This window comes from Otolemur garnettii, unplaced genomic scaffold, assembly GCF_000181295.1.
Source record: "Otolemur garnettii isolate 467f Iridium unplaced genomic scaffold, OtoGar3 scaffold00011, whole genome shotgun sequence".
In the NCBI taxonomy this organism is placed as follows: Eukaryota; Metazoa; Chordata; class Mammalia; order Primates; family Galagidae; genus Otolemur; species Otolemur garnettii.
In genome coordinates this window covers 4,477,358-4,488,812 of record NW_003852406.1, presented here as the reverse complement: position 1 = coordinate 4,488,812, position 11,455 = coordinate 4,477,358, and the positions used below count along the sequence as shown (strand labels likewise).

At 42.8% G+C, this 11,455-nt stretch overlaps 1 protein-coding gene across 1 annotated transcript in view; it reads right to left on the bottom strand.

Annotated features, from left to right (window-relative positions):
* SCG3 (secretogranin III) overlaps positions 1-11,455 on the bottom strand; it is a 47,995-nt gene that overhangs the window by 4,046 nt on the left and 32,494 nt on the right. Inside the window, exon 11 of the mRNA XM_003784359.2 lies at positions 4,129-4,209. Within this exon, the coding sequence (XP_003784407.1) occupies positions 4,129-4,209 (81 nt within the window). The remainder of the gene's footprint in view (positions 1-4,128; positions 4,210-11,455) is intronic.

Genomic DNA, 11,455 nt, shown 5'->3' with positions numbered 1-11,455 from the left:
GCTTGAGCCACAGGCGCCAAGCCAACATTTTGCTTTCTTTTGAAAATGAAAACCTGTGTCTTTATGACACGGGTATTACTCTGTGCAGTGAAAAAAACAGCATGGTGCAAAAGAAAGACCGTTGGCATCTAATCCCAGCTCTGTCCTGGCTGGCTGTTAGGGCACACAAACCAGGAGCCACCTTGTTAACCTTAAAAGAGGTTTTAAGCTTTTAAGACTCAAAAGAGATAAAGGCTGTGATTCACTTTTTTAAAAGCACACTTTTTTTTTCTTTTTGTGAGACAGAGCCTCAAGCTATCACCCTGGTTAGAGTGATGTGGCATTACAGCTCACAGCAACCTCCAACTCCTGGGCTTAAGCGATTCTCTTGCCTCAGCCTCACAAGTAGCTGGGACTACAGGTGCCTGCCACAACACCCAGCTATTTTTTGGTTGTAGTTGTCATTGTTTGGCAGTCGCAGGCTGGATTTGAACCCCCCAGCTCTAGTGTATGTGGCTGGTGCCTTAGCCGCTTGAGTTACAGGTACCACCAAAAGCACACTTTTTTTTAAGGCTGCATAAAGAGTCTATCATCTTATCACATCACATGGACCTCGTTTTCCTGGGTCTGGGAAGCAGATCCAGGCCATCCAGGCCCTGACAAACCAAGATTATCAGCAGCAGGTAGGAACGGTCTGAACTATGATAAGTCTTCCTGCTTGTGCAACTGCAGCCCCTGAATGGCTTGCGAGATGACCCAAGTCTGGCAGGGCACATATGAGGGCAGTGGAGAAAGCTCTCTGTTTGTCTTCAAGAGAGCATATGCATGTTATCCTCCTTCCTGGAGGCAAAGGGCAGCATCACACTCAACACTATCCTTTTGAAGTTTGCTAACAGAAAACCTTGCCTTCCAAATCCAAGCACCAGAGTTCAGGCTTCACTAGGTTGGTCATTTCTGGAATGGGAAGATTGAACTGCATGATGTTGTTGGTAATGACCATGAATCTGATTCATATTGCTAATAAGTGAAAACAGTAACAAATACTCCAAACTGGTGTACTGTGCAATTTACATTAGTTTCTGAATGTATTTTGATACACGCTGTATTATAGTGATCCCAAGGTAAACATTTTTATTTTAAAGTCTTTGCAGTCCTTAATGGCATGGTATAATTTAGTTGGCCACATTTCTTTTCTTCCTTAGGTGGTATATAAAACAATGCAGCATTTCCAGTCACTGACAGATTTGCTGAAATATGGTTCATATGAATTTTAATGTAACTGATAGCCTGGAAATTTATATATGAATAATTCTGAACTAAAGTCTGTACGAATACCTAGTAATTGTATTTATCACATCTGTAAATGAAAATTAAAATCCTAACTCCACCCCCAACTGACTGGATGGATCCCCCTCCTGGCCAAAGGGACCCTAGAGAAATCTTAAAAATTTGGCTCGGCACCTGTGGCTCAAGCGGCTAAGGCGCCAGCCACATACACCTAAGGTGGCGGGTTCAAATCCAGCCTGGGCCTGTCAAACAACAATGATGGCTGCAACCAAAAAACAGCCAGGTGTTGTGGCGGGCGCCTGTGGTCCCAGCTACTTGGGAGGCTGAAGCAGGAGACTCGCTTGAGCCCAGGAGTTGGAGGTTGCTATGAGCTGTGAAGCCACGGCATTCTACCCAGGGGACAGCTTGAGGCTCTGTCTCCAAAAAAAAAAAAATTGAATTCTCATCCATAACAGGATGGGAGGTCAAACATACTTCATTATATCCTCTTCTTTTTGAGGTTTAGACACAACAACTGACCAGCATTAATGTTAAATTAGGGATCATAAGACTGTCAGAACAGAGTCTTTGTGGCAGTAAGATATACCACATTATAAACAGGACCCAAGGCCACACAAGGCAAAGTTAAATCTTCTACATTTAAAGAATAAACTAGGAGGCCGTGCCTGTGGCTCAGTGGGTGGAGCAACAGCCCCATATACTGAGGGTGATGGGCTTGAGCCCAGCCCCGGCCAAACTGCAACAACAACAACAACAAAAACCCAAATAAAATAAAAAATAAACTATTCTGTCACAAGTTGTTTTGTTTTTTTCCCTAGTAGTTAAACAACCACTGGTCTCAAGCAATATTAAAACAATGTGCAGCCTCATCATCATATACTGTTCGTCCCTGTTCCATAAGCTGTAACTACAGCTTTGATTAGACAAGAGAATGATTTTAATAACTTTCTCCTGATAAGAAGACCACTGGCCATGGGCTGGTTCTGGCTGGTTTACAGAGGCTGCACACTCCAGTGAGTGCCTTATTGTGTCCTGAAAAGACATTTTGATATATATGGCCTAATTGTAATACATTTAAATGTTAAGTTTCCATGCCAAAGTGAATGTGGGTCACATGTCACATGCAGTTTTGTTCAGTACCCATGCTTTGATATCACTTTCATGAATATTCATAGTCTACCTATGCCTGTTGAATATGTATAATTGGCCAACCTGGTCTTCCCTCCTTCCCTCAAAATGCCTTTCTCTGGTCTTTGCCAGAGGCTCCAAGCCTGTCAGAATGGCCCCTTATCTAGGTGTAACCCTTTGTAAAAACTAAAGCTCTCCTTTCTAAATAGAAATTAGAACCTCCATAGATGACCACCTCCCTGTATTGACCATGTCCCTAAGTTACCTAATTTTCATAGACCAGACACGCACCACATGTATGTCTCAGTACAGCAGCCTTAGTTCCTTATGTTGACCAGTTTGTTACGGTCCTTTGGGTGGTCAACTCACAGAGGTTCTACTGGATATAGATCTTGTGATATTTACACAAGCTAAAAGGGTGCTGAAATGACCTCTTCTTCCCACTGTGCTCTATCTCAGCAATTCTCAAACTTGGCTGCACACTGGAATGATCTGGGGAGTTAAAAAAACACTGACGCCAGAGCCCTTGTCCCCAGAGCTTCTGATTAGTGGCGCTGAAGCGTGACCTGGGCAATGAGGCACTTAGCAGCTCCCCAGGTGATTTGGATGCACTTTACTGAGAAGCATTACTCATCTCATTCGGAAAGCATCACTCTGCGTCTGCTCTGGCCAGACACCTGGGAATCAGACCAGAATCCTCCCTCTCCTGGAGCTCTTTCCTCCCTTTCTTTTTATTTGCTCTGCCTCGCCGTGGTTTATACCCCATTATTTCTGCTCCAGATTCTTGCCTCCTTATCTTTCTCCTGCCTTCTGGGTTTTTTTCTTTTCAATCTGTAATCACAATATTGTGAGATGGATTTCTCAGTTCTAAACCGAATTAGGCCCCAATTTAAGCTCCCCTGGCTAAAACCAACCTCCTTTCCAGGGTGCACAAGCATCCGTTGGTGTGGCCGCTGCCCTCTTGGCTGCTCCTCCCCCTAGACACCTCCCACCTTTTTTTTTTTTTGCAGAAATGAATGGTTCCATTTCCCAGAACCAACCTTCTCTTTTGTGCCTTTATGTCCTTCTGCCTTCATCTCTTCTCTCTGGACAGAGTCCTCCTTACCTTTCCAGCAAAGCCTTTCCTATGGCCCTTTTTCCCTCCGTCCTGGTATGAGGATCCACCCCATCCTCTTGCCTCCTTGGCACCACTACCCCTATTCATGATGGCACTGAGCAGTTCCAACCAGAGCTCTACTGACACTGTGAGTGCCTGGGGTGACCTGCATCTATGCTTCTGGTGCTCAAAAACAGGGTCTGGTTCTGTGTTTTGCTTTATGTAAGTGAGTGTCTGCTTTTGTGATTACAGAGTAAACTTAACATGTGCTCAGAAAGTGGCAATGTTTAAAATACTCCAAAAGAAGGGGAGCAGATAAAACGAGAATGGCAAAATGTTGATAATTACTGAAGAGGGGCGATGGACACCTGGGGATTCATTATACTATTCATTCTACTTCTGCTTAACTTTTTTCATAATAAAATGTAAAAGAAAAGAAAATGCCTTTGCTTGAAAGGCTGATTTGAATAATAAGAAATGGCAGTTCTGTTCCCTTCTGTATCTGAGTGGTGACGAGAGTCTTTTGGGCTCTCTGGGGAGACTTGAGAACAGTCAATTTGGTTGTGGGAATCTTTATATAGCAAAAGCCCTGGACAAACAGGTGAAGTTTGCAAAGTACGACCACTGTAAACCCCTACCTTGTTTATTTCCTTTTTTGTCATGTTTCTTCAGCCATTCAATATTTTTCCTGATGGCTTCCAAATAAGCTTCTGTTTTCCCTGAAAAAGGCAAGACAGCCATATCATACACTCATAAAATATCACTGTATCTCTCTTTAAAGGCCACATATACGTTCAAAACCACAAATACTGGATGTAAGGAGCACCTGCAGGGTGGTGTCCCTAACTGGGTAATGTGCATATTTGAATGTGTATGTACGTGCGTGTTTGTGTATTGAAGGGGGTGTTCGTGACAAAGAGCATTATTCACACAAAGTTTGATGCTCTGGCAGAGAAATGTTTCGATTCAGTTTACTGTAACAGATAGGTGAGTCTTGACAATTCTTAGATAGGGTCATGTCTCTGGATAGAGGTGGTTATTCCAAACCAAGGTTCATTATCAGGTCGAGGACTAAACCAGAGTGGAAGATACTTAAAGACCCCAACACTTCAGTTAAATATGTGGTTTTGGGTAAGCAGCTCTTACTTAAGTCTTAAGTAAGTCTTTCTGCCCAGTCCTGGGAGGGGATGTGTACAAATTCAGATGAAGAGGTGACCAGGGTCTCACTTCAAGGTTTGGATGGTGAACCTTAGAACTTTTTTTTTTGAGACAGAGTCTCACTATGTCACCCAAGGCAGAGTGCCGTGGCATCACAGCTCACAGAAACCTCAAACTCTTGGGCTCAAGCACCTCTCTTGCCTCAGCCTCCCAAGCAGCTTGGGACTACAAGCGCTGACCACATGCACAATGCCCGGCTATTTTTTTGTTGCAATTATCATATGGTTGTTCAGCTGACCCAGGCTGGGTTTGAACCCACCGGCCTTGCTGTAGGTGGCCGGTGCCCTACCTACCGAGTACAGGCGCTGCCAGAACTGGTTCTTTTTTTTTTTAGAGACAGAGTATCACTTTGTCGCCCTTCGTAGAGTGCTGTGGTGTTACAACTCACAGCAACCTCCAGCTCCTGGGCTTAGGCGATTCTCTTGCCTCAGTCTCCCGAGTAGCTGAGACTACAGGTGCCTACCATAACACCCGGTTATTTTTTGTTGCAGTTTGGCTGGGGTTGGGTTCGAACCTGCCACCGTTGGTATATGGGTCCAGCACCCTATTCGCTGAGCCACAGGTGCCACCCAGAACTGGTTCTAATAAAACTCCCTTGCATATAAACACTCTCCAGGAGGCCTCAAGTGTGGCTGGGGAATACCAGGCATCCCCGAAGCACCTACTCTGTGCTGCTCCGTTACCATTAACTTAGAAATGAGAATCTGAGGCTCAGAGAGGCTAAGTGACTTGGCTAATGCCATACAGGAAAGAACAGAGCTGGGATTTGAACTCTGATCTGCTTAGTTTCTACTACCTGTATTATCTGAAAGAGAAGACCCTGTCTTTGAATATGGCCACTAATGCGCCCTTGTCCTATGTCAAAGAAATCAATCATTCCCTTACTCAGGGACCAGATGGCTTTTACGGAGAGGTTTTCAAAGCCCAGGGCCTCTGCAGAAGCAATGGCTGTGAAGCTCAGTGTGGTGACCACCCAGACAGACGCCCTCCTGGAGCCCTGTCACTTCTAGTCTACCGTGCATGCCTCTTGGTTGAGCAACCTCTTCTGTATGCCTATCACACACCAGGGACTGTGCTTTAGGCTCCAAAATGCATTTTTCACAACAACCTAATAGTATTTTCCCATTTTACAAATGAAAAAACTAAAGCACAGATAGATAAAGTAATATGCTAAAATCACCCAGGAGAGCCAGGCTTGAACCCGGCTGTATCTGACTACTGTCCGTGTACAATAACACTGTTTTAAGAGCCTTCAATGTTCCATTTTCCACCACTGCATTTATCTAAATGACTTCTTGACATCTTTTTCCTTATCTTGAAGCCCTGAGGAGGTCTATGTTATCTGGTCCTTACAGAAGCACAGAGACTTTCCTAAGCAGAAAGGTATAAATGGACAACAGAAGAGCTCCACAATCTTTATTTTATTTTATTTTATTTTTGAGACAGTGTCTCACTTTGTCACCCTCAAGAGAGTAACGTGGAGTCATAGCTCACAGCAACTTCAAACTCTTGGGATCAAGAGATCCTCTTGTCTCAGCCTCTCGAGTGACTGAGACTACAGGCACCCAGTACCATGCTTGGCTACTTTTTCTATTTTTATTTTAATTAATTAATAAATTGCTTTGAGACAGAGTCTCACTTTGTCACCCTTAGTAGAGTGCTGTAGCATCACAGCTCACAGCAACCTCAAGCTCTTGGGCTTAAGCGATTCTTCTGCCTCAGCCTCTTGAGTAGCTGGGACTACAGGAACCTGCCACAATGCCTGGCTATTTTTAGAGATGAGATCTCCTCTAGCTCAGCATGGTCTTAAACTCGTGAGGTCAGGCAATCCACCCACCTACGCCTCTTAGAGTTCTAGGATTACAGGCATGAGCCACTGTACCTGGTCTTAGTTTTTCTATTTTTAGTAAAGACGGGTCTTGCCCTTGCTCAGGCTGGTCTTCAGCTCCTGAGCTCCAACAATTCACCTGCCTTGGCCTCCCTGAGTGCTAGGATTATAGTCGCAAACATTGTGCCGGCCCACAATCTTTAGCCCCTGTTCACTTCAATAGCCTACAAGGGTGTAGAAACACCCTTGATTTCAGTGGCTTGTTTTTAAGAATGTCAAAGCATGTGAAGAGCAATCCATTACAGCACACCCAATACAGAGATTTCCACAGTCTATCGCTGGTTGCTGAGATGATTAATTGGATGATTTATTGACATAAAAAATTGTTTTCTATTTAAAATTAATTCACTTAGATAAGGCGTTTTGAACAAGGAAGGAAATCTTGGTGTAGACTGTTACTAAACAATGCAACCACATTGTTTATGAAGAGTTTAAATCACATTAGTGATACTCACTGGGTTTGCTTTAATAAATAATGATTTGTCAGTAGCCCATTAGGTAGTCAGGGCTTCTGAGACTTTTGAGTATTTCTGAAAGTAGTCTTGCTCTTTAAATAATTTTCAGCATTTTTTCCATGATATTGTATCACAATGTGATGAGCTTACTTGAAATAAGTAAAAATACAGCTTAGTCTCTGTTTAAAAATAATTCTGAATTAAGAGACTAAAAAACCCCATGAGGTTTCTATCATAATGTAGCAGACATTCCCCACTGTCATGCCTCCCGCTCTCTCCTGATATGCTGATGATGGATATACTTAACTGATAATGGGGCAAATTGGTAGACTGACGCATCAGCTTCCTCATTGCTCAGGCAGGTTCTAGCTGTGGTTCCCCAGAGGTCTTCAGTGAAATTGAGTTCCAGTTGCCCATAGCTGAAACCCGCTCATTAACACATCTTACATAGGCTTCTCTCCCTTCTCCAGCTCATGTACCTAACCCCGTAGTGGTGTGTCCTGGAGTCACCTCCCAATTAGACTACTTCACCGTGAAGCCTTCTCTTAGGCTCAACTTTGGAGGGAACTCAACACAAGACAATTGGAAATAGAGGTCTCATCATTATCTTACCAGGTTGCTTTTGTTCTGGAACCAATTGCCTATAAAAATCGTGAAGGATTTTAAAAATAGGAAATGTATGAAAAGCAAATTTATTCACTATACTGACATTATCAACCCACCACAAAGAATAAGTTTACTACAGTTTTTTTTTTTTTTTTGAGACAGAGCCTCAAGCTCTCCCCCTGGGTAGCGTGCCGTGGCATTACAGCTCACAGCAACCTCCAACTCCTGGGCTCAAGCGAGTCTCCTGCCTCCGCCTCCCAAGTAGCTGGGACCACAGGCGCCCACCACAACGCCCGGCTATTTTTTGGTTGCAGCCGTCATTGTTGCTTGGCGGGTCCGGGCTGGGGATTCGAACCCGCCACCTCAGGTGTACGTGGCTGGCGCCCTAGCCGGTTGAGCTATAGGCGCCGAGCCAAGTTTACTACAGTTTAAAGAAAACTAGACTGTAATCCATTGAGACTACTCTCTTATGGGTAATAACATATACAATGAGAACAGTCTTTATTATTATTTTATTTTTGACATGGAGTCTTGCTTTGACACCCGCAGTAGAGTGCCATGTCATCGTAGCTCATGGCAATCTCAAACTCTTGGGCTCAAGTGACCCTCTTGCCTCAGCATCCCAAGTAGCTAGGACTATAGGCACCTGCCACAATACCCGAATATTTTTATTATAGATGGGGTCTCGCTCTTGCTCAGGAAGGTCTCCAACTCCTGAGCTCAAACCCATTTTGGCCTCTCAGAGTGCTAGGATTATAGGCATGAACCACCACCCTGGGCCAGTCTCTCTGTTTTTAAATGAAATACCCCATCCCCCTCATCCTTCTTTTATGCTGTCTTTTTACTTGAAAGAACGTGATGACTTACCACCTTCTACTGTATCCTATAATTTGTTTATTAAGTTCATTGTCTTCCTCCTTTACAAATAACTTGTTTGCTGATGTGCCCCCATGCCTAGAACTAGAACTCACACATAGCAGGCTCTCAATAAATACTTGTGGAATGAGTAAATGGATGAAGGCTTCCTACAGAGAAGTCAAATTGTAATTAGAAAATTGCTCAGTGAGGACGGAATCCAAACTAGAGAAAGTCCTTTTTAAAAAAGTATAAATGGCACAGATTTTGATCTCTCTGTTTTAAATGAAAACAAATTATTTGAATGACTTGAAATTTTATGTTTTCTGAATCTGATATATATATATCTCACAAATAATTTAAAACACAAGTATGGTAGACATGCTATATCCACATTCCATTTATTCTTCACAGAACTCTATGAAATAAGCATAAGTACCCTTATCTTTTGGGGTTTTTTTTTGCAGTTTTTGGCTGGGGCCGGTGTTGAACCTGCCACCTCCCGTATTTGGGGTCGGTGCCCTACTCCTTTGAGCCACAGGCGCTGTCCTATCTTTTTCTTTTTTTAACCCCAATCCTTGGTGAAAGGTAAACATTGTTCTGATTTTACTTATGAAGAAACTAAGGCTCAGAGAGGTTGAGTGACACACTCAAAGGGACACAGCTATGAAAAGGTCAGTGCCTGGTTTTGAACCAGAATGCATCTGGAGCCTCTAATGATTGGAGCTGGGTCAACTTTACCTTTTAGACCAGAATAATGCAGTGCCTCTTGTTGTTATCAAACTGGCAAACAAGGCAATGGTTTCCAACCTTTGCTGCAGACTAAAATCACTTAGCTAAAATTTAAAAAGCCCAATGTCCAGGTTGCTTTCTGGACCAGTTAAATCAGGCTATCTGAAGATAAGAACAATGCATCAGTATTTTTTAACGATTCTGAGGTGATGCCCATGAGGAACAAAATCCGAGAACAACTGCCACCAGTATTGAGATCTCCACATATCTACAGGAGCACTGGTGACAATGGGAATAACATCAGGTGTTTCTCCGCTCTGGGAGAGAAGCAGCTGGTTCCTATTTACTTTTCTCCTCTTGGAGCTGTAACACTGATCTGTTATTTACACAGTGGACACTGAAAACCTATGAGTCTACTTTGGAAAGCTGGACTATTTTTTCCCCAATTTATTTCAGCTTCCTTTGGAAAAAAATAGCTCAGGGCTGAGGTAATAGAGCATAAGTTCTTAAAACATATGCTGAAGCAGATGGGAAGACAGCCAGCGTCAAGAGGCCGCTCTACTTTTCTGCTGTTAAGCTTTTCTACACTGCAAGAGAAATATCCTTTCATATATATAAAATTTTCCTGACCCTAATATGTGGATCTGACCACTCCCCTGCAAAAAAATATGATATACAAATCAACAGGATTAACCTATGGCATACTGGATGCACTAAAGATTTTAGATATTCTAAGAGTGTCTATAAAAATTAAGTTTGATATAATGCTTAAAATTATTGTCAAGATAGGGTGGCGCCAGCCCCATATACCAGAGGTGGTGGGTTCAAACCCAGCCCAGGCCAAAAACTGAAAAAAAAAAAAAATTATTATCAAGATCACATGGCTATGGCTCGGCGCCTGTGGCTCAAGCGGCTAAGGTGCCAGCCACATACACCTAAGGTGACGGGTTCGAATCCCCAGCCCGGGCCCGCCAAACAACAATGACGGCTGCAACCAAAAAATGGCCAGGCGTTGTGGCGGGCGCCTGTAGTCCCAGCTACTTGGGAGGCGGAGGCAGGAGACTTGCTTGAGCCCAGGAGTTGGAGGTTGCTGTGAGCTGTAATGCCACAGCACTCTACCCAGGGGGATAGGTTGAGGCTCCGTCTCAAAGAAAAAAAAAGATCACATGGCTATAGTTTTGAACTGCAGAAAGCAAAGCAACTGATACTGGCATTGTAGACGCCAATAGGGGCTGCAGAGCTGTTCAAGAATTTGTGTAATGAGGCCATTTCACATACTTATTAGATGCAGTATAGAAAACTGGGATAGCCCTGGACTGTTCAGGGGACATGGGTTCAAGGCCCAGCTTTTTCACTCTTTGATCATGAGATCTTGAGTGAGTTACTTCAACTTCTGTTTGTTTTTTTTTTTTTACTGATTTATAAATTAAGGGGTGAATTCTAAAAAGGAGATTCATGGCTTGCATATATGGGAAGAAGCTCTTCTTCTCTATCCTTGAAAAACCCATGTCTTCCGGGCCTGTGCTTCGCTTCTGGCCCGCTCACTGACTCCCAGGGGAGAAGACTGGATTCACTATTTTTGTATTTTTAGACATTTCCAAGAATGCCTTGGGACTTGAATGGAAGCATAATTTTTCTTCTCTTCTGTTGCTTAAAAAATAAGAGTATACATGTAAGTTACATAATTTATTATCAACTTGCTAATAAAACAGGCTAACTTTTCCGGCTCCTATAAAAAAGACAGGAAAAGAATAGGCTACTTAGGAAAAAGTTATCTCAGAGATCACCCTGTTCAACCTCACTTCATTATCTAGCCATAAACTTGACAAATGACTCACGTTGATGGCATTAGAGTGAGGGGGTTTTATTTGGAATGAGTTTATGGGTGTTATAATGTTTATCTCATCACTTGGATGATTACAAAAATTTTTTTTAGTGACTCAGAGAACAGACGTGAATGAGAACATCCAACTGGCAAAAGGAGCTACACTAATGGAATAGTTTTTAAATAGTTTCTTTTGGTCTCTAGAGAGCAATTTATTTGAAAAATCAAGTAACTTTATAGATTTGTCTGGAATTAGAACAAGTTATATTTTATTGGCATATCTTTAAATTAAGGAATTATTACCAATTCAAATAAAGGTTCCAATTAGAAATCAACATTTTAAAATAGTATTCTTGGCTCGGCACCTATAGCTCAACCGGCTAAGG